General features: G+C 34.2%; 4 protein-coding genes across 16 annotated transcripts in view; 1 reads left to right on the top strand and 3 right to left on the bottom strand.

The window, feature by feature from the left end:
• Positions 1-20,909, bottom strand: part of LOC105341336 (ninein-like protein) — a 44,263-nt gene extending 23,354 nt beyond the window's left edge. Inside the window, exons 1-6 of one of the 13 annotated variants that reach the window (XM_066088654.1) lie at positions 20,892-20,909; positions 17,315-17,399; positions 14,166-14,382; positions 8,058-8,334; positions 7,651-7,913; positions 116-230 (exon numbers count right to left, since the gene is read on the bottom strand). In XM_066088654.1, the coding sequence (XP_065944726.1) occupies positions 116-230; positions 7,651-7,913; positions 8,058-8,334; positions 14,166-14,357 (847 nt within the window). In that variant the 5' untranslated portion in view covers positions 14,358-14,382; positions 17,315-17,399; positions 20,892-20,909. Of the gene's footprint in view, positions 1-115; positions 231-532; positions 1,397-7,650; positions 7,914-8,057; positions 8,335-14,165; positions 14,441-15,421; positions 15,618-17,314; positions 17,474-18,736; positions 18,787-20,129; positions 20,322-20,891 lie in introns of those variants that run through there. The other 12 variants (XM_034467697.2, XM_066088660.1, XM_066088659.1 and 9 more) reach the window with 12 other exon arrangements.
• On the bottom strand, positions 2,120-4,747 carry LOC105341335 (galactosylceramide sulfotransferase-like). The gene has a single exon (XM_034467708.2). It carries the CDS (start codon positions 3,597-3,599, stop codon positions 2,313-2,315), a length of 1,287 nt encoding a protein of 428 aa, XP_034323599.2. The 5' UTR covers positions 3,600-4,747; the 3' UTR covers positions 2,120-2,312.
• On the bottom strand, positions 5,237-7,068 carry LOC105341334 (galactose-3-O-sulfotransferase 2). The gene has a single exon (XM_011447802.4). The coding sequence runs from the start codon at positions 6,489-6,491 to the stop codon at positions 5,253-5,255; it is 1,239 nt and encodes a 412-aa protein (XP_011446104.3). The 5' UTR covers positions 6,492-7,068; the 3' UTR covers positions 5,237-5,252.
• Positions 20,910-21,378: 469 nt separating the features above from the next.
• LOC105341337 (uncharacterized) lies at positions 21,379-27,629 on the top strand. Its single transcript, XM_011447816.4, has 4 exons — positions 21,379-21,907; positions 25,287-25,478; positions 26,650-26,874; positions 27,545-27,629. Exons 1-4 carry the CDS (start codon positions 21,666-21,668, stop codon positions 27,627-27,629), a joined length of 744 nt encoding a protein of 247 aa, XP_011446118.4. The 5' UTR covers positions 21,379-21,665.
• Positions 27,630-27,736: the final 107 nt, after the last annotated feature.

Raw genomic sequence — 27,736 nt, 5'->3', positions numbered from 1 at the left:
ACTGAATAAGACCAATAGATGCTATAACAATTTACTAGGTGTCATCTCATTTTAACCAGTAATAACTTTTTAACTCCTCTCAATCCTTCATCATTGATTTCTAAATGCATAATACCTTCTGCTTCAAACATCTCTTTCTCCATCTCTCCGTCTGATTCTTCTTCCTCCTCTTTGTCTTCTCTGTCTTCCTCCCGGGGTGTCGAGCCCTGGTCCCCAGCCTCTTCATCGTCCTATAACACAGAGGAAACTTTCATAAATCATCTTGTAAAACTTGGCATTTCACCATAAAACGTTGTGTATGTGTCCCTCAGTACTTCACTTCTATATTGATTGTGTTATGTCAACTGTTCAGGTTTTGCCAGTTACCGTTGTGATCTCACCGTATGCTTGATCCATTTACACACAATGTGCAGATCAATTCTCAGATGTATTTTGATTGTTCAGACTTACCTTGAAGCGAAAATATTTTAACTTGTCAATCAAAGAACAAAATATGACACAGAAAAGAAACTCCCCGAAATGCCATACTTACATCTATCAATTCGGCAAGATTTAACTGCGCAAGGTGAAACTTCTGTTTAATCATGATTCCAATATCCCCTCAGACATGAGCCGACATATTTTTCTTCAGAGTCTTATAACCAGAAATAGAATGTGACTCCAAATCCTTAAATTTCTTAATCTGAATAGAACCAAATTGTTGAATATTGGTCTGGCACCGTTAACGACATAATAACACCTGAAGAGTTCCACAAGGAGTAATCAAAAATGTTTATCAACTGAAAACAGGGCCTTTCTTCTAGTCACTTTAATATCTTTAAAACCCCTCAACAGAATTCCCAGCAGTTAAAGATATGAATTTCAACTACTTGTAGCAGGCATTCATCATATCAATATATACTTCCGATAGGACCAATACTTTAAACATCACTCCCATTAACCTCAGCTTGGAACTTTATAAACACCTCCAATGGTAAAAGAACTCCCATTTCTGACGTCTTTTGGACCTTAGTATTAAATTATATTGTTATTTTTTTTTCTCACAATGCAATCCAGGTTCTTTAGACACACAATGACTGTTTAATCAACACCTCTCATACTTGTTCAGATTCAGTTTATCGTTTCCTGAGAAAATATTGGCCCCAGCACCGAAAATACATCCAAATAAGAAAATCAAACACAGCGAAAAGGAACCGGCTTGATCCTAAGAAAAACACATTCCCCAGTCAATTTACTTATCTATTGTTGAGTGTATCAGGGAAAACTCAAAACATTTAAATCTATCTGGCTGATGGTTTTGGGGTGTCCCCAGTGATCAAATACCCCAGTCGTCAATGTTATTCTTTCCCCGACATAACCCACTCAGAGTCCCATAACACCGGGGCGCAAAAGTGGAAAACGTTTTAGAGGGGAAAGGATTATTAAATTCTTGAGGTACATAATAAGCAATGAACCTTTAAAAATACAAATCCGGGACGATGAGTGCCAAATTTCATGTCTGTATGTAAGGTTCAACTCTTGCCTTTGACTCATGCATTTACTGCAAGGTACAGAAAAAGGGATTTTAATGTGTATTGATCGGGCTTCTGAAGTGATTTTCGTATTTTACAGATTCAATATTTTTTGTCATACATGTCCACCTCAAAATGCAAGAGGAAAGAACAAGGGCTTGTGTGAAGAAATAGAACAACTTATACAGATGACTGCATTGTTAATAGATTTATGTATTAGAACTTGATCATGATGGTATGTACTGTACCTGCCTAATTACTTGCATGGAATATTTTAACCATGCAATAGATATAATTTAAAGCACTTCTGTCATATTCATTACATACAGGCATGATCAGAGAAGCTATCTTTTCAATTAACTTACATTTAAGCACTTCAATCAATAAAAATTGCTTCCTCCTTAAATGGATTCAAGGTTATCAACATAAATCTTTCGTTCTTTCTTTTGAGCATTGCCAGCAACAGATTTATACTGTTCGGATGCATTCATGCATTATTGACAGCCAGCACAGCTGTAGAGGCATCATGTGGTCGGGTGACAATGGACTTTCCATTATCATCTCAACTCCCAAGTCATTTCTGTTATATAGATAAGTATAGACCTCAGATACACATTTTATTGAACGCACAAGCATACATCACAAGTATAAATATCATATTTCTCATAAACATCATCTAACTTTAAAAGATAGCAGCAACCAAAAAAAAAATCTAACAAAACAAAAATGTAACCCATTTGTGTTCCACAATACCTGTATATAATTGATATCAAATGATTTTGAAATTTCAAACATGTTAAACTATATCAGGGGAAATGAGCAGCCTCTTTTTGGAATCTCTCCTTTGTCAGGCTCTTTGGCATACCAGTACTTTGATGCATCTCCATCGAGTTCATTTCTGTTATAATGTTTTCTAATGTCCTCTAGAAGATATCTTGTCATGTAACTACAGTACTCACTAGATATGTTAAACTCTTGGTTAAATTTGGACTTTGGAATAGTCAAAAATTGTCCTTTGGAATTAGCATTATTTTCAACAAAACAAAATCTCTCCATCAAAAGTTGCACCACTTTGAAATGGTTGACCTCATCAAAGAAGTCTGGGCCTTGTTTCTGGACTTTTCTCCAAAAAGATTTGTTAAAATGTTCGTAAAGGATAAAATCAATTTTACTAAAATCATAATACAATTTCAATTCCTCATCAGTAGGGATGATTTCCTGAATCTTATGATTTCTGACATTACTGCTATGATACAGAATGTCCTTGAATGTCCAACACATCAAGCGTTTCAACAAAACTAATGATTCTGGGAAATAATCGGCAATCATGATGAGAGAAAATTGGGCATCCAATTCTCCAATATATTGCATAATTGCAGTGTCGTTCATGGAGATATCCTTGTGACCCGCAGGAAATCCTAGGGGCATACCTAGACAGTGTGCCATTAAATTCTTCACCACAGAGAATCCATTAGGAAAGCAAAATCTGAAGGCTTTTTTCTCAGGTTCCTTGTAGATTTCATCGTATTTCTGAATGTTCTGAATATACTCACTGAAATTGACTGGGGGTTCTACTGTGTAACCAAGACTAAAATACCAAAAAGAAGAAGTTAATCGGCGCCATGGTTCTCTAATGATGGTTATATACACAGCGTTATTTGGCATTATTTTCTCCATTTTTGTGCTGTTGTAAACTGCATGCTCCATTAAAATGTTAAAAGGCTTTTTAGAAGGTCTGTAATCCGTTTCCTCAATTACAAAAGGCCATCCTAAATAGATATTGTTTTTCACTGGTACAACAAAATTTAAGTTCCGCACGAGACCAAACCTTCTGATTATTGTCCCCATAGTTTCTGTTGCACACTTCATGCACTTGATAAAGACAAAATTGGTCTTCTCTGTGCAGCTGTGTCCCTTTCCCACATCACTCTCACGGAAGCTTGCCCTTTTTCTATTAACGTTTGCATTGGTACAGTCAAGGACTAAAAAGGAAACATTTAAAAGGTAAACTAATGCTGTAAAAAACAGCATGAGGAACATGATGATTTTCAGTCTCTTCCTCCATAGGAGCATTGCAATTTTCATCATCTAGCCCTCACACAGAATACATATCATCTCCAGAGTTCATAAACTTTTCACGTCTTGCAGTCACAGAATATATTGCAGGACTATTATAATATCAAAAGTATGCAAATCTGTCAATGCCAAAATCTGCTCACTCATTCGAGAAAAAATATATATCTCATATATGTCACCAAGATATATATTCAAAAAAGAATTTTAAACTACCGGTAAATCCCCATGGCCTGGTTACATTTTAGGTATCTCTGCGAGTTCATAATGTGAGTGAATTACTGCAATTTAGTAAGTTAGCTCTCAGCTGAAAAATCAGGTCCACATCATTATGTCTGACTCGCATAAATGCCTTGAAGAAATATTTTGTCACCGTCTTTCCCCAGTATGTCACAGATCTGAAATATATTTATTAACCAGTGTCTTCTCCGGTGCATCAGCTTAGCTCTCATTGATCCAGTAATACCACACAATCTCGCTCTCACACCAATGTATCGACATCACTGTACTTTTATCTCTTGTGATCACCCTGTTTCTCAGCTCTCAAGGTTTAGGAAAATTATGTATTTTTTTTTTTACACCGTTAATTGTTAATCTGCACACATTTAAATAAGAAACTTTGAATGAAGTTTTTTTTGGGGATGCCTCAGTGAACCCTTCATCAATACTTCCCCTCATAAAATATGCTTTTATTTCTACCTCTTACATTAAAAATACATAAAAATAAGATGTTGATAAAAAAAAAAAGATTTCAGCATTCCTTCATTACTTCTGTTCTAATAATAAAAATCATTGAAGCAATTGATAATGTTGTTTGCAGTTAGAAGTTAGAATCTCTCTTAATATATGCATTTAACATTGTGATCAATCAAAAAAATTCATAGGCATGATTCAAGACCTAAATATCCCTTGTTTAAGGACATGCACACACAAAGTTCCGCTGTTTTGGATCATTTTCCTTAATAGATTATTTTTTTTCTTTATTTGGATTTAAACCTGTTAATGCCCAAAAATTCAGGGTGCATTACCTGGCTATTTTTGGAATTAGAACATTTTGAATTTTTCTGTTAATGGCATGCAAAATGCAATTCAGTGCTTATTAATTATGTCATAGTATATATCTTTTAATTGAAACTATATATCCAGATAGAAAAATATTAGTTAACATGAAAATATAACATTGAAATTATAGAAGTGGAAATCTTCACATTGCGGAGATACAAAAAAATTTAAAATAATGGATGATAGGCTGTGTCTGACCTTAACATTTTGTATATAGAAATATATGGCACGTTATTTAGTATAAAGAGTATGGGGAAAACTTCATCACAAAAACAAGTGCCTGTGAGTACATGAATAACAATATAACGATACGATCTACAACACGACAGTAAATACATGCAGGTAAGAGACAGTATGTGGATCGGACATTAATATGTTGGACTAATTTCCTTGAGCAAGTCAAATAATATCTTCAAATGCAAGATATCAGCATCCAAAAATATTTTTATTTCTAATGATAATACTGTATGGCACACTGTATTATGATTTCTTTAAAAAACAATAAGACTAAATGTCTACAAGAAACTGAATTACTGAATTGAAGTCTTCCCCCTTCCTTCCCCCCTCCCCAACCCTTTTAAAAGAATGTTTTTTGTAATCTTTCAATCAACAGGTCCTCTTATAAGACGGAATTTTTCCTTTCAGTTCCGCATCACTTCTTTTCTGCAACAAATCCAAATGGTTAACATCCTCAGCCATAAAAGCACATTCATGACCACTAAAAGTGAACTCCCTTAGAGTTAGCTTGGCAGTAAGTCTTGATGACTGTTTCACAGATTTACAAAATCGGTTAACCTCACGAAGAATCTTTTTAAACTGTCTCAATTCGTTTTGGAACTCCAGCCCTCCATTTCTTATTTTTAACTCCATTTTTTTACGGAAATGGTCATACAGTAAATAGTCAACAGAACTCCACTTTTTATGGATATCTTTAATGTAATCCGGGTAAGGTTCAGTTGAATAATTACCAACATTCACTTTCTCGTAAACAATATCTTTAAATGACCATCTCATTAGTTTCTTCAGAAATACCATTGATTCATCAAAGTATTCCATTATCATGACAAGTCCGAACTCCCCGTCCAGTTGTTTGAGGTATGAATACACCGATGCCTCATTATGGGAAGTGTCAGTCCGATTTTCTGGGAAACCTAATGGCATCCCTAAACAATGCGACAGTAGATTCTTAGTCACAGAAAACCCGTCAGGGATGCAGTAGCGGTAAGGATACGAGTTGTGATGTTTATAGATGGCTTCGTATTTTCGTATTTGTTTTAGATACTCTACCAATGGATCTAAAGCGTTATTCATATCTGTAATAACATGTACTTTAAAATAGTAAAATGTGGATTGAAAATGACTCCACGGTTCTCTAATAATTGTAATGTATTTTGTGTCTGATGGAAACAGCGGCTTCATAATATTTCGACTGTAGATGGCATGTTCAATGAGACAGTTGAATTTTTTGTCGGAGGGCCTGTAGTCCACTTTATCCATCAGATACGGCCACCCTAGGTATATATTGTTGTCCCTGGGGAGGAGAACATTCAACCTGTGGGTAAAGGCGAAGCGGCGCAGAGCATTAGCCACGGTTTGTGTGGCACACTTCATGCACTTAATAAACACGAAGTTGGTTCTTTCACTTGAAGTATTGATGTCGTTTGAAACTCGCTCCTCCCAGTATTTCACTTCGTCCAAAGCTGAATTGTCTGAGACTGCCAGAGTTCTGTCCCTTTTATCTACTGGTAAATGTCTAGTCAACAGTATGATACAGATCAGGAAAATTACAACAGGTATAACTCTTCTGATGATGAAACGGGGGGCCACCATGACTATGGCATACATCAAAGCACAGGTCTACAGGTAAATAATTAATCCTTCTTAAGCAGGTCAACCCGGTATTTCACACAGCCATACATTTGTCCTTGACAAGCTTATAAACAAGTGATATTGTACATGAATTTACATATACATCCTGGTCTACATGTATGTCTCTCTAACTATACTGCAAAACCATTACTCTGGGTAAATTCAATTGTCTACGTCCTCCATGCACTTGTGTATATCCTTAAGACTTGTATATGTACACACACATCCACACTCACCTGAACATTTACAATACAATCAATACGTTTGACATGGTTTTATCAGCATTTAACAGACAAATATATCTTCCATGCTTGTATAAATTCATATTCATTGTCTGAGTTTCTGTTGATCAAGTTAACACACGTCAGTTCTACATGAATGAAGTCCAAACTAAAAATCTATAATCTTTACTTTTATTCACGTTTACACTTGACTAACGCAGTTGTAAGTGTTAACAACACATACAGGTAATTCAAAGTGAAAGTAGAGATATTTGTAACTACCCAACTGACTTTGATTGTACCCACATACATCCCAAAACATTACTTGTCATCAGTGCATGTTATTGAAAAATAATTCAAACCACATGTATATATGTAACTATCTAGTGCCATTGGATTACCTGTAATTAATTAGTTTTTTAAATCTGATTACCAACACATATTGACAAGAGGTTTAAAATACCAGCTCATGTTTTTTTCAATACAATTCTTCAAATAAAAGCTGACTAATTGACTGACAACTGACACCTGACCCCTAGCAGATTACTTGAATATATACACACATCATGATCATTTTTCTGAATAGTAGATAATGACCTTTGATATCACTGTACTTGATACTGAATAGAATTATTACATAAGAGAGGGTTTTTAAAGAATTTTTGCCCAATCCTTTTGTTATAAACTGCTGATCTATTTATCATTACAGTCAATCAAAATATCTTTGTGAAGATTCTTATGCATAAATGAATTTCATTTTAAATATCATATTTATATATAATCTATACAACTAATTGGTATTGGAAAATGACAAAACCTGAACATATTAAAACTTTGATATTTTCCCAATACTTATGAATGATTTATTGAAACTCTTAACTACACCCCACCATAAGAGAAATATACTATCTTACTATTATCTTTTGGGAGTCTTTCTGCTGTTTCCCCTTCTTTGGAGGTAACGGGGGCCTCTTGCACACTCTGTCCAGTTCAGGGACGACTTTCTCCGCCTGTGTATGATCGGAATGATTTGCACTCTCATTCTCTGTAGTTAATTTCATCAGCTCCTCAAAATCCTTGGACTCGAATGGACGCGATCTTCTGCCGTATTTCTTGTTCCCCATAACAAACTTTGGTGAAAGCTCCTCTTCTTGCAAGTCCAACAAATCAAAAGACGCTGCAAAATTCAATACCAACACTGCTTCTTTAAATCATCTCTCATTCATTTCCATAATTTTCTTTATTGATCTATAAAATACATGCATGAAGCCTGCAGAAGATCAAGAAATTAAATCAGTATATTTCAAAGAGTCTGACATACTCGCAATAAATTCCTGCTCCTTTGTATCTTCTTCTTCATGTTTCTCAAATCCTGGCATTTCCTGTGGATTTTCCTCCGACTCTCTACCCCCTTCTTCCACTAAATCATCGCTCTCTTCCTCTTCCTCTTCTTCATCTGCATCTTCAAACTGGTCTGCGTCCATGAATTGTTCATGAACGCTGTCAGTGAGGGAAACATCATTCTGCTGTTCTACTCTTTCCACAGCGGACTGACAGAGGATCTTCACAAAATTGTCTTTAAATTGTTCAAAGTCAATCTGAAAATATTAATAGTTCAAATACATTTTATCTTTCAAGAATAAAGTGTGTACAGCAAAATATTCATATACAGCAAATCTTTTTTGAAATTCAGCAATGAATGAAATAGTTCTATCTCATATGCTTATATAATATTTTAAAGAATTTGGCTTCTAGTTTAGAATCTGTATACATGTATAATCATTGTTCTTATTACCCAATATGATACTGTAAACCAATTTTTATTTGCAGCGACTTTATTTTGCGAATTACCAGGGATACAGCGGTTTACGGCAGCTTATTTTTGCAATCAAAAGGTACTCTAAGACTGTCTGGTAGATAGCATATCAGAGACGTTGCGGACTGATTCATGGCAAGAAATATTTGCAAGGACAAGGCTCTCATGAACCTTGCAAAAATTTCTTAGACCACGGGTTGGTTTGCAGTAATCATCAATGATTGGCTCATTGGTAAATCAGAACACCAATTGCATATTGTAAATTCCTTCTTTTACGCGAGTACATGTACTTAATTCCTTGACTCCGCTGTTTCATATCAAATCGTGAGAATATAAAATTGCGATCACAAATTTTTTGTAATAATATCCTATAGTTAAAACCTGTAAAAGCCAGATTTTAAAATCTGCGAGGGTTTCTTCTCGCGATTTTATGTGGAAATTAATACCTAACATTTAAGGTAATTATCCATACGTCACAAAACAACGTCTGACGTAATTCACGCGTTATTACGTCTTGTCCGTGCCCGATCTAATTGAGAGCTAGCGTTAAAAGGTGTAATTTAACGAGGCCGGGTCTAATATTTGTTCTGAAATCAAGCTGACCTAGAAATTGATTCAAAACAAAGCTATTCAAAATACTGACAACTGCAATCAATTAGGCCTATTAATCAGCGATATGAAAACTTGACTGGGTTGTGTCGATTGCGTACTCGTTTTGAAAATATAGACCTCTTACTGTTTTCCTGCATAAACATCAATGCATTATAAGGTTGAATTTAATCCAAATATTTGAACATTAATCCCCGAAAGTCCATAAACACCCAAAATGAAATCCTGACCGAGATCTATTCCAGTGCATAAGGGAGATAAATACACAAGGGGAAATAATTTGACCGATATCATCTTTATCCTTTTCGCTTAGCAACGAGCATATATATATTTTCCACACAAAAAATGTTTTTAGAAATAAAACCATACGCTGAAGAAAAGTTATTTCATTTTAAGAACAGTCTTTAAACCAGTTAAAAAAAAGGTTGAATAGAGGTTTGTCTTAAAAGCATATCAGGTAGTTAGCATTATCCACGCGTGTGTCTGCAATTTCTAAATACCGATCTCGATCCATTATAATTAAAGATTCCAAAAGAAACCATCTTTTGCGATTTAAATAATACAGATTAATCAACAGTTTGTTTAAATCATGTTTTCTATTTAACAATAAGCTAAACATATTTTTTTAGAGTGATGAAAGAATAAACCTATGCACAATTTTATTTTTACGGATCTTTTTTCAAATTATATATTTTAATGTTTTTTACCAAAAATATGCCCATTGTGATCCTGAAAAGGCCGGTCCTTTGGGTAATTTTATTTCCAATTGATTAAGGACGTTAGGGGGTAAATAATATCAATATTTCAGAGAATTCTGTACGTAAATAAAATTACAAGAGCTTAAATTCGCTTTGAAAATTTAAATCATTGTATCTCATTTGTTAGCAGATTTATCTATATTTTAATATATAAGCAAGTGAACAAAAAATTATTTGTTTTGAAATGATAATTCCTTCATTTTACATAGGATACAAGGCAAAAAATGATTTTGTGAAAGTAAAATTTCAGGCTTAGGCTTAGATTCATTATGTATGAAAAAAGCGCCGTTTTCCGCAATCGGTTCTATTTTTAGCCACGGCCATAGCTTTAATGATACCGATGGACCAACCAACTGAGTAAAATTTGATAAGAACATATGCTCATATACATGTTTGAAAAATATGAAAAAAATCTGTACGCATTTTATTTATCAAGTGGGGTATGGACCTTTACCTTAATTAGGAATCTACTGTAACAGTATTGTTACCAGGTAGTTTGAAATTCTTGGGTTTAACAATTTATTTTGCACAAACTCCTTGTTGGAATTTCCTTTGATTTCAATACATTATATATACAATCTCTAAATGGGATAAATATATAAAAACTAAGTCTTCAGCAAATCGAACAATGCCCAATCAGAAATTAGAACAAATGCGACAGTATCTACTTTTCAAAACAACTTTTATACTGGAAAGTACATAAGCAACTCTTTAAGAAATCAATATGTTTATTAATCAATCTAGGTAATTTAGAACATAAATAAGATTTACACTTTTACTTATCACAACAAATCACTTAAGAGCTACTGTTATATACATATTGCTAACACTGATAAGGTGACCTCAACTCAATAAACATCATTCCAAATTTCATTAACATTTGTTTATCAAGAGTTCTGTAAATTGACCTATATCCAAATTGATGTACAAGGAATACCTCTGAGACATTTAACTCCATTTCATTGACAGGGGTTTGAGGTTTAACAATTTCCTATAATTCTGTTAACCCTTAATATTGCTGGCTTCTGTGAGGAGTGTTAATCTTCATTGACCCCCAGGGTACCACAAAATTAAGCACTCACTGAGTAGGGGAAGTAATCAATTGACTATTAAACCATCATGAAATCAATTAAAAGTGTTGATAAATTTGAAGACCCTATGGTCAATCATTTAATATCAGAAGTGAACCTGTGAATGATAAAGCAATTTTTCATCTAGCTGAGTGTAATTTGATGACATATCTTAATTATTTGAAAATGTAGAAGAAGTAGATGGGATTTAAGGAAATGTAAGCAAAATCTGAATTCCAATAGGCACCACCAAGGTCATGGATAATGAAAGTCACAAAGTCAGGATCAACTTTGTATGTCCAGGGAGCAATTAAGCATCAGGAATCAAAACCAATCTGATATGGGTCAATAAATGTCAAATCTAGCAACAAAAGAGATGGAAAGTTGTTTTTTTTTTTTAATTTTGAAGATTATTTTATAAAACGGTATTCCTCGGTAATAAAATTCAGAGAAGCTATCATGATGAAGCACCCCATATTTGGAAGATACAACATTACCAAAAAAATCAAAGCACTGAAAGTACTAAAAGTGCTTAAAACAGGCACTTGAGAATAAACTTTAGAAGAAACACACTTGTGATCTTTGGTATAACATTTGGTGCTTTCAACAAGTTTTGCCTATCACGTTAGTATATACGTCCCTGCTTATGTTATTTAATTGCTTTTAAATGTTTAATGAGCTGCGTTTTATTTAATTTCTTTTGTCCGCAATATTCACATCGAAGATACCTGGTTTTATGGTATGTGTGCTTTCATATATTAGCGACATTTTCACTCCCGGTACAAGTCCCTACAAACACTATAAACATACCTGTCAACTCTCCCGATTTTTTGGGGAGTCTACCGATTTTGAACCCATTCTATCGCTTGTCTAACGTTATATTTTTTACCCCCAATTTCTACCGATTTTTAGGAAATCCGGAATTTTTACTGATTTTGCTTTGAATAATACCATATTTCCTGTGAAAGAGAAGATGGCAGTTCATTGTTTATCGGTAGATACATGTTTATTGCCGCTGATAACAGGTAATCAACAAGGTGTCAACTGTGCTACCAGTGATTACTGGGATTGTAATTGCTTCCGATTCTCATTAGCAGAGTTTATTAACAGAGACAGGCATGCCAGATGTGGAAATTTTAGAAAATGACAACGGGATACCAGCTAGTGTCAAATTGACACTCTGCAGCAAAATATGACAATATACTAATGAACGGCTTATAAATGGAAATAAGTTTTGGAAATATGACATTCCTTATTATAATCATGTATGAAGTTTTAAAGCATGGAAAATACACCACCAAAGCCAAAAAAGAAAAGATACGTCTTAGTAAATTTGCTCAGTCTATGTGCTGTATCCCAAACAGCAATGCAGATTGTGAGAGGGTGTAACTTCTCCCTTGTGAGAAAAATACAGACAGAACAAAGAGCTTCCATGGACAATCAGACACTATGTAGTCTTCTATGTGCTCAAATAAACTGTAAAGAGGAATGCCATCAAGTGACCCCTTCTAAGGACACTCTAAAACTAACTAAATCAGCAGCTTACAATTACAATAAAGAACATTAAAGTGTAATATTTGTTATTTCTTAGTTTTCAGTATGAACTAAAAGAACGCGCAATGACTTTTTACTATCAAAAAAGGTCGTCGCGCGTTTTCTCCCCCAAGAAATATTTGGAATGTTGACAGGTATGTATAAATAAAACCTTACTTGCTTTATCTGGGTTAGATCTTCATTCCTATTTAATAGCATCAATAATTATGTTCCAATTCTCGCTAGTCTACATGTTTTAAATTTGAATTTATGACGTAAGTGTATATTACCCATTGTTTTATTTGATCAAAATGTAAATATACAACGGACGACACCCAAGTTGCTTGCTAGATAGCGCAAATGCATCACCGAGTTTTCGCAATGAGATCTTCCAAGGTTTATGGGAAGTGGAGTGGACTAAAAACCCTTGGCTAGCAAAGATGCATAAAAGAGAAGAACACAAAAATTTTGAAAATCAGTTTTTTGTTAATACAATGTGCCAGTACAAAAAATGTATTTTTTCCAAACATCAAATACTTCAATGATTTTTTCCTATTAAAAAGCTATATGTCCCTTAATTTTGAAAAATCAAAAACAAAAATCACTGGAAGCAACTGATAAGTGGATGGTTCATTCTCTGATTTGACAATAATTATGTCCCCTACCTGATCAAACTGCACAATGTCTGTGACAATTATCTCCCCTACCTGTTCACATTGCACCTTGAAATAATATCTGTTCACACTGCACCTTGTCCGAGATATTTATCAACCCAAATGTTCACACTGCACACTGTCTGAGATATTTATCTACCCTAACTGTTCACACTGCTCACTGTCTGAGATATTTATCTACCCTAACTGTTCACATTGCACACTGTCTGAGATATGTATCTCGATCCCTAACTGTTAACACTGCTCATTATCTGAGATATTTTCCACCCTTACTGTTCATACTGCACAGTCAAAACTATGTATCACACTGCCTACAGTGTAAGATATGTATCTACCCCAAATGTTCACACTGCACACTGTCTGAGATATCTATCAACCTTAACTGTTCATACTGCACACTGTCTGAGATATCTATCAACCTTAACTGTTCATACTGCACACTGTCCGAGATATATATCTACCTTTACTGTTCACACTGTACACTGTCTGAAATATGTATTTACCCTAACTGTTCATACTGCACACTGTCTTAGAAATTTATCTACCTTAACTGTTCATACTGTGTCTTGTCTGAGATAATTATCTCCCCTACCTGTTCACACTGTGCAATGTCTATGACAATTATCTCCCCTACCTGTTCACACTGTGCAATGTCTATGACAATTATCTCCTCACCTGATCACACTGTGCAATGTCTATGATAATTATGTCCCCTACCTTTTCACACTGTGCAATGTCTATGACTATTATCTCCCCTACCTGTCTACACTGTGCAATGTCTATGACTATTATCTCCCCTACCTGTCTACACTGTGCAATGTCTATGACAATTATCTCCCCAGCCTGTCTTAACTGTGCAATGTCTATGACAAATTTCTCCCCTACCAGTTCACTCTGTGCAATGTATATGACAATTATTTCCCCTACATGTCTTCACTGTGCATTGTCTGAGATAAATATCTCCCCTACCTGTTCACACTGTGCATTGTCTGTGAGATGGTTAACTATGTCTTCCGCCTGGTCGTCTAGCTGTAACTTGTGACACAGAGCCAGGAGTTCGCTGCGACTGAGGTAGCCCTGGTCATAGATGTCACAGCTATCAAACACGTCCCTCAGCTGAGCGATGTACTGATCCACATCCTCAACATCCTCCACATCCATCTCTCCACTTACTCATCCACCTTGTCTGTTAAAATGTGGATCACCGTTTTAGGGCTTTTTTATCAGAAATGCAAGAACAAAAAAAACAATTTATGATACAAGGAAGGTTATTTAGTTTAAAAATCATTAATTTCTGTTTCCTTCCCTATTCTACTTAGTGACACAAAATTGAGGGTTCCTTTGTACTGGTACACAGCTGATATGCTCTCGTTTGACAATAATTTTCATGCATGTGTCTAGCTTTCCAACCTTTACCATATCAAAAATTGTGGGGAAATTACATGTCTTTTATGCCAATAGAAAAGGAGCAAATTAAACTGTAAGTGTTTTGAAATTTCAGAGAAAAAAAACCCACTGAATTAACCCACAAATTTTAAACAAAGTTTTCTATGAAATCAGTTTCTCAAGAATGTTATCAATAAAAATGTACCGACAAAGTGACACATATGAATGGTGAATAAGTGAATATTTCCAAGAAGGTTTCTTTGTGAATCCAATAAGAATACACCAAATTTGACCTTCTAATAGATAGGTATTGACATAGACACATGTTATAACAATCAATATAGGCTTTAAAAATCTAAACATGAAATTACATAAAAAATATGACCAAAAACCACAATAATATATCCTCTTTACACTCACAAATATTTGTTTATTTTCATATTTTTCTAATAGATCAGACAGAATATCAGTGAATAAAGAAGAAACTAATTTGCACTAAGAACGAAGAACCAAAGAATACACAGAATAAAAAGCAGTGTCACTAAAATGCAATCAAAGGGAAATAACTCCTATGTGTATATTTCAAAATAGATCATCTCATTTTGGTAATGAGCAATATAAAAATTCAATGATGAGATGAACAACATTTTCAATAACTCTATTTTAGAGAATAAAACTTCAAACTGTTTACTTACAAACACAACAGAAACTATCATTGGGAACCTCTCAGAGTCTCCGATAACAGACAGAAAACTTTATTGTTCCTCCAGACAGCCCCCCTTTTTATCAATGCAGTAGATAATCTTTTAAACTCTTAACTTCTGTTGATCATGATTTACCTGTATTTACCTATGGTTTACCATGTTCCAACTCCATCTTAGGTCAATAAAACATTCCTTTTTTTTTTAAAGAAATAAAATCCATTTAAAGCCAATCCAATAAAGCCATCCAACTTTCACCATACATCTTTTATGCTGGATGCACCTCAAAACTATGTTCAACTTTGATCTGCAACACCTATTTCACCTTGACTGCTTAATTTAGTTTTCAGCTCTAAATCAATCAACAATACCTTGTACCTGTGTTGATATGACAGTTGTACTAGAAGGTATATTTACCAACATATCTTTCAACCCCCTGTGATAAAACACACAGCTGCCTTATATTGACCTATGCAACTAATGCTTGACTACTTGATGATAACAATATCTCAATGATCTTATTTAATCAGTGTTATTATCTCCTCCTCAAACCCATACAAGACAACACACTTATAGACATGTTTTATCATGGAATATTAGGTATTTTTTTAATGTCCAAGTATTTTTTCGAAAAATTTTGGGGAAATTACATTGGCAAATTACATTTTCATATTTACGACATTTCAGAATTCTAAATTTCAGACATTTTCCTTATCAATTATTGATTGACTCAATCATAATTTTATTAGAAATAAACAAATAAAATCATTTCTAAAATATTTATAATGCATATACATCGAAAATCAAAGCACTAAAATTTTTTTATTGGGATATCAGTTACAAGTATGTAGTTATAATTAAAACATTTAAGTATATCTTGAATTTCGATCTCTTCTAAGGATGATTTAGTTCAAAAGAATAAAAAAAAATCAGCATTTGTGTACCCTATGTAATAATAAAATAATTTACTTCTTTCATCATTCACTGAATTAATATTCACGGCATGTAAACATAAAGGAATAAAAGATGCCAAAATATTTCAGTGTAACTTGTAATCTTTATAATCAAATTGTAATTTTCTCTCTTTGTTATCTTTACTTACATTTCATATAAGACATATGCTACATTTCATGTGAAAAGTATGATTTTTGAATGCAATGCATGTATTAAAACACAGTGGTATTGAAACATTAATCCCCCCACCCCCTCCCCTTTCAAATGGCTCATGGAGAAGGGGGGATGCTGTCATTTTAATTAACCTGCACATGTGCGAATCTAGGGAAGGGTCGCGGGGGTCAAGGATAGGACTATCCCTTCCATTGGAAAATTCAAATTTCTTTAATTTACATAGTAAAATACCCAAGAATATGTCTTAGATCCCCCCTAGAAACTTGAATATCCCTTGGATCTCCCCTGGATAAATTTTCTGGATCCGCACATGTTGCAATGAACATCAAGAACATTACAAGTTACATCTCATATAACATTTAACAATTCATGAAATGATAAGGATTTTTTCAATGTATAACATCCAAATATTTGCATAATACTTCTCCAAGGATTTGTTTTATAAAAATACTATGAATGTAATATTGCATTGGGTGCAAGACAATTGTAAAAATCTTGCTCTGACGACATTTTTCAGTTGTTGCACAAAACTAATATAAGAGCTTTTTGTAAAGCAATTGCAAGTGACAAACATACTGGCATACAACTAAAATATTTTTAAAAATACATTTCTCAACTGACATTGAAATCTTAGTGCATTTATAATCTAAGACGAAATTATATTATGTATGCACTAGACGAATGTGCCCTTTTTGTCCAAGAAAGTTATTAGTGTGATTTACAAGAGAACACAAATCATGTTTTACAATACAGACAATTTCATCGAAAAACATGCTAAAAGATTCACCTTCAACGAGCAGGTATAAAGTTTAGTTTGTTAATAAAAAAAGAACTAATGGCCCTTAACTGTTTTGTTTCTTTTTTTATCTAGCTGTAGTGCACGCACTATAGCATATACCTTACCTTAACAATAAGTTTCCCTCCATTTCGATCTTTTTTTCTATTTCTCTCAAATCAGGATCATTCCACTTGCTTCACATTTTTAGTCCTGAAAAAATGATATTGAAAGAGACCTTCAAGTACTGTACTTAACGCACAAGACATACCTAGAGTTGGAAACAATCAGATTCATATTTCTGAGGAACAGACCTTCACAACCAAAGAGCTATTAAACGGAATACACAACTCTGATCATGTAAAGTTAACATACCTTTGAATTATCAATGTAAAGGCTGTTCTAGACAAGGAGGTATTTTAATGAAGATATGATTGAAATTTGATGACACATAGTGACATGTTCAATTGTTAAATCTAAACAGTGTTGATAACATAACTTCAAGAAACTCTGATCCAGAAACGCGACCCACCTATAAAATCTTACGGTGGCAAAAAAGTTGTTTTAAAATTCATAATTAAAAACAGGGGGGAAAAAATCCATTAAAATGTCTTGAATTTTATATACACTCTTCTAAAAAAAAAATGACATAATTAAAATCCGCAGTCTTGTTCATTTTAAGGCCGCTGCTTTAAGAGAATGTTGATTTAAATTACGCCCCAAGATCAACAGAGTTATTGTGTTTTTACACTCTATTATCATAAAAGTGATCAGTTTCTGACAATACTATTCCAGACTACCTTAACCTGATGCACATATACTAGAGGCCAATGAGATTAAGTTAATAAATCCCATTTATTTGATCTATGATATGAGTGAGATATGTGTCAATATTATCATCTCAAAGTCAAATCACACCGAGTTTTTCTCTTCTTTTCTAATGTGTTTAGCCTATATGACCTGCCGCTTGACGACTCAGTGCCATTACATTATTATAAATATCTCGAATTCACGTTCTTGCGTCTAGTTCTTACTACTTTATTTTCAGAATGTTTGTACAGACATATATGATTCAATTAAAACGTTTTGGATCATTGAATAATTATATATAATATCAGCTCTATCAAACTAGATGCAATTCAAACTATCAAAATCATTGAAATAAATTTTAAAGAAGAGAAAAATATATAAATTAACCAGTGGACATGATGCAATATTTTTTACCTTGCTTGTCACTCTGAAATCTCTAGCATATTGTGAAATAAGCTGGCAGCATTTGTGAGTGATGGATGGCTAGGTCAATACGCCATGACTGGCAATTTAATATCATTTGTTACCATATTATAGATCTGCCTAATTGAATTGTCTCATGAATACACCTGTTATATAATCAATAAACCATACACCTCAGGCTTCAAATTGCATTAAACAACTGTAATTGGGGGGGGGGGGGGGGGGGGGGGGGGGGGAAGAGAGGGGTTGCAAGTCAGTGGTCAATAAAACCATCTATGTAATCTACATGTAACTAAACCATGAAAATGTAGACTTACCCTTGGTGGGAGAACACCAGAGTTCACAATAAGAGCTTTCTATTAATTCCCTGTAAATGACAAGTCCTAAAACATTCAGCATTCTAAGAAGCAGAAATACATAAGAATTTTCTTCACCTCAGTTCAACTCCAATTAATAGTTCACATGCACCTTACAGTAATAATATGGAACGTTTCACTGTCATTCACAATTCCTAAATCTTCAGCTAGCTATTAATGCATACAGAGGAACTAAACCATGGATGTCACTATATGCAATATTTTCCATTGTTTTTAACAGATTTCATTACAGCATTTTATTTTGTTGCTTATTCTTACCCAACAGTCTACTAGTGTTTATACAAATATGCATGCATTCAATTAAATCCAGCTTACTCTAACTTAAATGTAGATATGTAATATGGGGTTTTAAAATCTTTGATTAAAAAGTTAAAACTTAATCTAGCTTACCAAATCTTACTGCTACGGCCATCATCTGAATACACATTGTCTACACACAGGAACTAAATCAAACTAATCCTAATCTAGCCCAATCTTAAAGTGCCTGAAATGCCCATGCTTTGAAAATGTTTTATCAACAGTCATTGGTGAAATTTTCTAATCAAAATACATGTACTTTAAACAGTCTAACTACTTGCATCCTGTAAATTATTGAAATGTGTCAAAGAAACTACCAAATCTTATTAGGGTAAAAATATTACTTTAATATTAAACCCAGAGGTAGAATTTATGACACACACATATACACTACAAATGTAATACAATGTACGATGATTACTTGCATACAAAGCATTTTAATTTCTCATGATCAAAATATGAATACTGAAACACATACAAACCCTGAAAACAATCACAACGCTATAATGTATTATGTAGCCCATTTCAGTCCTTTTTTCTGATTGAATACATACATATACCATATCTGCATTAACTAAATATAGATTTGACAATCAGAAAATTTTCTCCAGAAAGAGAATTAATAGAATGCATTAACACTACATTAATACCACCCCAGACACCATTAAAATACTTCTGCTGAAGTGTTTCACACTTTGGCTTTTACGTTCAAGAGTACCAATTACTATTTCAATCATTAATGCCACAATTACGTTCAAACTTAGCACATATACGTGTATTAAGCCTTACAGGTAAATAATTTTATGACTGCTAAGTTGACTGTTAAGTTAAAAATTAAAAGAAATACCTAAAAAGGTTCTTAAAAAACTTACTTATAATATGGTACTAAACTCTTTGGCAAATTTTCGATCTCTCCAAATACTGAAATCAGCGCAATTAATCAAACCAAAGAACGAGATGCTCATAAGAGTTTTGCTCATCATAAAATCACTTCTAATAAATCAATTAATAATTACATAAAAAGGACATTATTTACCTAGATTTAATATGTCAGCAAATTTCATTCCAACACAAAAATCTTCAGAGATTAACCGTTACACATCCTGTAGGAGCTTAATACCGTGCCAAGGAATTTCTGTGCATTGAGTATACAAATATCTATATCACAGCTCTTGAGCTAAGAGAAGACTTATAAAGCCACATAAACCCGATAATCACCAATCTATTCTTTGTCTAATATCCAGAATTTTTTTTACCTCTTGAAATTACCTACGTGAATTGTCACAATAATCTGTTTTAACTTGAAAATTCAAAGGGATCAATAAGTGAAAATTTATGGTTAAATACCAGTTGACATATTGTTTTAAACCCCCATTTATTTAAATGGCATTTTCGTAAAAGAAATGGAATTTTCAGTTTAAATGACAATTACTGGCGTAAGAGGATACCTAGAGTGCTTATACTGCATTATCATATTTTGAACTGGCAAACACTGCATGGTTAAGCATTTAACACATTACACAAAAGAATACACATCTAGCTCAGTCTTTGTTTTATCCAATTAGTTTATCTTCACAGATTACAGGACATATTACAATTGTGTGCGTGTGTAAAGTCAACAGGCAATTCACAATGAGGGCATTTAAATACCTTGAACAAACTCTGGTTTGCATTCTTCTCACATTTATTGATGTAGACTCGAGGTCTTTATCTGTTTTATTCAAAAAGATTTTTTAGGGCTTTACTTTCTCTTCAATGTCACAAGTAATTCAATCTTTGCATCTTATGTTATATGTACCTTAATGGATTCAGGTAAAAATGTTCTTGTAATGTTTGGCTTATTTTCTGTGGCATCCTAAAAGACCTAACTAACAAGAAAGTCCCTGGATCCACAAAATTTGCGAACCATTTGCCAACCAGTGACAGCAAAAAGCACAAGTTCATTTTGCCGTACACAGTCTAAAGGATGAAATAGGTCAAGGACATGTCTTCCTGGTCCATCAATGTCCATTTTCTTGTCTTCCTTCAAGCATCATTGATTATTCCTCAACCAAACAACCTTAAAATATATGCCAGTGCAGAAATCTGAAACAGAATTAAGGATTATACTATAGTATTGCTTTATATATTAATTATATACCCATAAATTTTCCCTTCATGATACTATCAATTTGAGTGTGATCCGATTTTCCAGATCACCACACTGTGTGTTTCATCCGATTCCGTATCACCCCTCTACCCCTATTCTCTTTTGAGAAGTGGACAGGCATAGCCTTCATCCACGTAGGCTATGCCTGTCCACTTCTCAAAAGAGAATACTCTACCCCATTTGTCGACATACATGTATATGTAACTTACCTGTAAAAATATGTACAGTGTACACTGTATGTGTGTACTTATCTTTTGAAAGTTTCTTTTCATAAATTGCCATTGAATAAGGCAACTAAGAAGGCTTAGTGTCTTTAGCATGTTTCGCAGCCGTTTGCCTCCTTCTATTACACTCGCAACTTCTCGGGCCTTTTTCACCCTGCCACAGAACCGAGGTAAGTAAAAGTCCGAGAGGCTCGAGAAGATGCAATTGATGATGGCGGCGAAAACGATTATCAGAAGATACAGCGATGGGAGTAATGACAGTTTGACCCTTAATTTGTCTTACGAATCGTCGAGTTTTGATGAATCAATCGACGACATAATTCCTCTTGGCACAAGACCTTATCTCTTCGAGCCTGAAGTCAACTCCAATGAAGAAACGACTGCATCAAGTCCCCAAAAGTCTGAAATGGATGATGAAGAACGGAGAGAAAACAGTGAATGGTAGGGATTACATAGACCCGTCAATATCACAGGCACCCTGACGAGATATTTTTTTCTCATAACTCTATCTATTAAAAAGGTTTTTTTTACTGTGACAAAAATATATAACGTCAGGTGCCTGTGGTCAATATGTTTGTTTTTTAGCTCACCTGAGCTATTCTGATCACATTTTGTCCGTCGTCCGTCTGTCCGTCCGTCCGTCTGTCCGTCTGTAAACTTTTTACATTTTGAACTTCTTCTCTAAAACTGCTTATCCAATTTCAACCAAATTTGGCACAAAGCATCGTTATGGGAGGGCGAATATAAATTGCAAAAATAAAAGTCCGATCTGTATTCAAAGCGGAGAAAACCTTGAAACTGTAGGAAAAGGTGGGTGCATTTTTAAAAATCTTCTTCTCAAGAACTACCGAGGCAAGTTCAACGTAGTTTAGCATAAATTATCCTTATGGGAAGGAAAATATAAATTGCAAAAATTAAGGGGTAATTGTGTTTCAAATCTAAGTTATTACGAAAATAATAATAAAGGAAAGGCGTGTTTCAACCAGTTTAATAGCTTCGGGCTCGGCATCCGGTAAAATGGGTAGGCAAGACTTGCCCTGGGCAAAACAAAAGATTGGCAGTTATTAATCTGCCAATCTCATTAAAATTTTAGGATATTTGATGGACTAGTATATTTGTATTCCCTGTAGATATTGCTGCAAAATAATGCGTATTTGGAATTGACGATTGCCGATCTGCCCCGGCATTTATTTTGCCACGGCACGGGTTTGCATACCCATTTTACCAAGACTCGTATTCCATACTTCTAAAACGAGGTTCTTTGTTTAAAGCAGACATGACATTATACGAAAAAGGGTCGATCTGACTATGATGAATTTGCTTGTTGTGCAACAGTTCGCGTATGAAGGGAAATTTTGAAACATGAAAAATATATTGGTGCCGATTTTGTGAAGTAAATTGAGGCTAAATATTTCAATGTGTTGACAGTTTTCACACATGACGTTGGTGTTAGCTTGTTCTGATTTTCGTTTCAATTCATTATTTATGCTTTGTAACCTGGAAACTATCGTCTGTATTTCGTGATTTTTACGTATCAAATCAAACAGAGACTTCGGTAAATCAAACAGTTATGTTAACTGTTTACCCGCGCAAATTCAGCAAAATCTGATGTAGGGGTACTGAAATACAATTCATTCTATCGGTAATGCGGCATTATCTTTTGCGTAATGGTAGATTAATGCAATAGGTTTTGTTGAGATGCTCGGCATTTTCTCTAGTTTATTCAGTTTAAATAGAGTTTGATATCGCTTACGGAAATATGTAGGTTTATACATGTATATATATGATTCATTTCGAAAAAATAAATTGTGTTCTTTATTTGTTATACATGTAGTGCATGTTTCTTGTGTTTAATTGTTTACAATTTCTATTTACTAAGTAACCATATTTGAGTGTTAAGCTTCGAATTATAAGCAAGATACAGAGAATTGCTCACAATTCTATGTTTGTACACAGATCTTAAAAGCTAAAGATTAAAAAAGTAAAAAAAATTGTCAATATTTATTACGAAAATTTTCAAAATCTGTTCTTCCAGAAACCAACTTATTGAATTGTAAACTTATTATAACCTTTCTAGCTCACCTGAGGATGGGGCCACAATGGGGGGGGGGGTCGAAGTTTAACAAATGAATATATAGAGTAAATCTTTAGAAATCTTCTCCTCAGAAACTAATCGGCCAGGAAAGCTGAAACTTGTGTGGAAGCATCCTCAGGTAGTGTAGATTCAAAGATGTGAAAATCATGACCCCTGGGGGTAGGGTGGGGCCACAATGGAGGGTCGAAGTTTAACATATGAATATAAAAAGTAAATCTTTTAAAATCTTCTTCTCAGAAACTAGTCAGCCAGAAAAGCTGACACTTGTGTGGATGCATCCTTAGGTAGTAAAGATTCAAATTTGTGAAAATCATGACCCCCGGGGGTAGGGTGGGGCCACAATGGGGGATCGACGTTTTACATAGGAATATATACAGTAAATCTTTAAAAATCTTCTTCTCAGAAACTAATCAGCCAGGAAAGCTGACACTTGTGTGGATGCATCCTCAGGTAGTGTAAATTCAAAGTTGTGAAAATCATGACCCCTGGGGGTAGGGTGGGGCCACAATGGGGGATCGAAGTTTAACATAGGAATATATACAGTAAATCTTTAAAAATCTTCTTCTCAGAAACTAATTCGCCGGCAAAGCTGGAACTTGTGTGGAAGCATCCTTAGGTAGTGTAGATTCAAAGTTGTAAAAATCATGACCCCTGGGGGTAGGTTGGGGCCACAATGGGGGATCGAAGTTTAACATATGATTATATACAGTAAATCTTTAAAAATCTTCTCAGCAACTAATTAGCCAGGAAAGCTAAAACTTGTGTGGAAGCATCCTCAGGTAGTGTAGATTCAAATTTGTGAAAATCATGACCCCTGGGGGTAGGTTTGGGCCACAATGGGAGGTCGATGTTTTACATAGGAATAAACAGAGTTATTCTTTAAAAATCTTCTTCTTAGAAACTAATCAGCCAGGAAAGCTGAAACTTGTGTGAAAGCATCCTCAGGTAGTGTCGATTCAAAGTTGTGAAAATAATGATCCCCAGGGGTAGGGTGGGGCCACAATGGGGGGGGGGGCAAAATTTAACAAAGGAATATATAGGGTAAATCTTTAAAAATCTTCTCAGAAGCTAATCAGCCAGATGATTCTTTATAATTGTTAAGACTTTGGCCCCAGGACAATTCTTTGGCCTCACTAGAAGGTTCAGAGTTTGATGTACGTTTATATCCCATATATAAACTATTGTTAGGGATCTTTTTTAGAACTGCAATACCCAACATATGATATGACTATAAAATCTTCCTGTTAGAAAAGGGACTAATGATTATAAACATAAGAATATCCAGGGGAAAATGGATTTTATTTATACAGGATTTACATGAATTATTGTACATTGTCCAGATTGTTTGTATTATGACTCCATTGAGCTGATTTTATCATACCTATTGTTCCTCAGGTGAGCGATGTGGCCCATGGGCCTCTTGTTCTATACAGTATTGCATTTAAAAAGTTTTTGCAAAGCTAATTTATACTTCTAAGCTCGTAGTGTTTAAAACTGTTAACAGTGAAATGATTTTTTATCTATAAGGGTGTTCAAATAACATTAAATAGAACGTTACATGAAGAAAAGTAAAGTAAAATTTATTTTGCAAAAGATATTGTTTTAATTCAATTATACAAAGTAACAACTTTTGGTATTAAAATAGTAAAGACAGTGTACATTCATAACTCATTGATTACTGTTTGTAATATAGCTACATTTATACATGTACACATATACATGTAGCGATGGAAGCAACAGTAGTGTGAACCTTACTTCCAATGGCTCCTCAAGTTTTGAAGATTTTGACAGCATGATTCCTCTAGGCTCAAAACCTTATCTCTTTGAGCCTGAAGTCAGTTCCGATGAAGAATCAACTACATCTAAAAAATCTACCCATGAAATGGATGATAAAGAACGACAAGGAAACAATGAATGGTAAGGCTATATATAGGCCTGTAAGTGCATGGAAACATATTCAATCTGTCAAAATATGTTAAATAATTTCTTTATGTTAAGACCTCCTTTTGGTGACATATTACTATGTATTTACATTTTCAACTGTCTTTTTCTGTGATAACATTATGAATCAATTTTGAACCCTAATGCCCAATAACTTCATAAAACATGAGTGACACAAAATGGGCATGTCTTATAGCATAACTGAAAAACGGTATTGACTGCGCCGCGTGGTAATACATAGCATGTGCTACATAAAAAATATAGGGTTTTTATTTCATTTTCATTTTATTTATTCTCATATTGTATAAAACAACATAGAGAAAATATACAATACAGACAATATTATGCAAAAAGCAATGGGGACTGTATACTGTACACATCAACCTGGAGAGTTGACTCTCTTATTTATAATATTGATAAATTTACATAAGTTATTAATAACAGCTAATTTGTTACATGAAAATAATTCAAAAAATTTGAAAGCATTTGGTCTTCTAAAATACATTGATGGTAAATAAGCTTTAAAATTTCTATATTCTTTCAATTCTGGACATATCATTATACCGGTACATGTATAGTGATATTCGTCGCCAATGTTATTTCTACATAAATTACAAAATCGTTGATTTCTAGGTACATTGTTCCATTTGCCTGTCTCAACTGGCAGTTTATGATTGCTTGTTCTAAATCTAAGTAATGTTGTAATGTTATTCATATAAGCACCAGAGTTTATGTAATTTCTATAGGTACAAAAATGTTATTTGTAAACAAATTATAGTTTGATTAATTATAATTAATGTTATTTTAAAGTGTACAAATTGGAAATAATATAAATGTAAGTAATAAGGAATCAATCTTTGAATATAATGAGGTGATAATTTCGGTCGGAGCAAGGTCAAACCTATTATAAAGCCATTTGGGCTTATTGGATTTGACCATGCTGCGACCGAAATTATCACCTATTATCTGGTAATACCCAAAGATGATTCCTTATTCCTTAAATGAATTTGATTACATGTAGTTTGATTTTTTATGGGGAGGTTGTGGCCCCCTCTCTAGAAATTAAATGAGCAACATTAGCACCATACCATCCAATTTTAATTGTATTAAAGACTACAAAAACCTCGTAACAAAAATTTCTGTACAGGTGCATGTGTGGACACTGCCCACCAATGACAACTGCTAAAGAGTCTGTGTGCTGCCAGGAAATCCCTCAAGTAAAAGCTGTGCTTGCAGAGGACCCAGGGAAGCCATGTATAACAGAGCATCAAGGTTTTCATCCACTTTGCCTAAATCCGACTGTTCTTCACATTGCTTATTATGCATACAGACAACAATATGAGGAAGATGAAGAAGAGCCCGAAACTAACAGGTATTTATAAAAAGTGTAATTTACGATTCTGGAAGTCATTGTATACTTAAGTGTTATAGCTCTTTACATGTTTAATGACCTTTCACTGTTATTTTGAATTGTATCATTGTTAATGACAAACTCGTGAGAAATTTTTTTAACATTTTACAAATATAAAAACATTGTCAGTGAGGAGGATAGTCTTGAGAAATAAAGGTTTTTGATCTAAAATTAATATGGAGCAAGCTGGTATTTAGATGTTAGATGTTTCAATTACCGGTACATATGTATATCCATACCACACTTTTCTTGTTTGATTTGGGGTTTATTCCATAAAGGAGGAGCAAAAAGGGGGGGGGGGATTTTACAAGTACTGCAGAACTTAAAAGTATAGGTCAAGGTGATAAGATTATGGTTATACTAATACCTGTTGTAGGTTGAAAGGTCTAATGTTTTACTGAATAAAAGCCAAGTTTTCGCCTTTTAACAACCAATAGGAGATAACTCGCTCTTACAATGCAAAACTCATAAAATACTGTATAGCATGTTTTTTTTCCAAGAGATATAAAATCTTGCGCTTTGCCTGTATAAAGGAACTAGTACGCCAATAGTTTGGCAAAAGTTTTGGGGGACTTGGCTACACATACGCATAAGTACAGTTTACAAAGACTGATTGTAATATCTTTTGTAGGCGCATGCAACAGATGGGGTACAGACAACTTACTAGATGGTGTTGGGAATGGCTGGGAAAGTCGATTCTGATTTTACAAGATTGACTTATGAGTCAGAAAATTTTTCCAGGGGGTGGTGGGGGGTTCAAAGGGATAATTATTTTTTTTTTGGGGGGGGGGGGGGGGGGGTGAGGCCTACTTTTGGGAATTTC

Source organism: Magallana gigas, chromosome 6 (assembly GCF_963853765.1).
Source record: "Magallana gigas chromosome 6, xbMagGiga1.1, whole genome shotgun sequence".
NCBI lineage: Eukaryota > Metazoa > Mollusca > Bivalvia > Ostreida > Ostreidae > Magallana > Magallana gigas.
The sequence above is the reverse complement of the archived record's forward strand: the minus strand, read 5'-3'. Positions and strand labels throughout refer to the sequence as shown.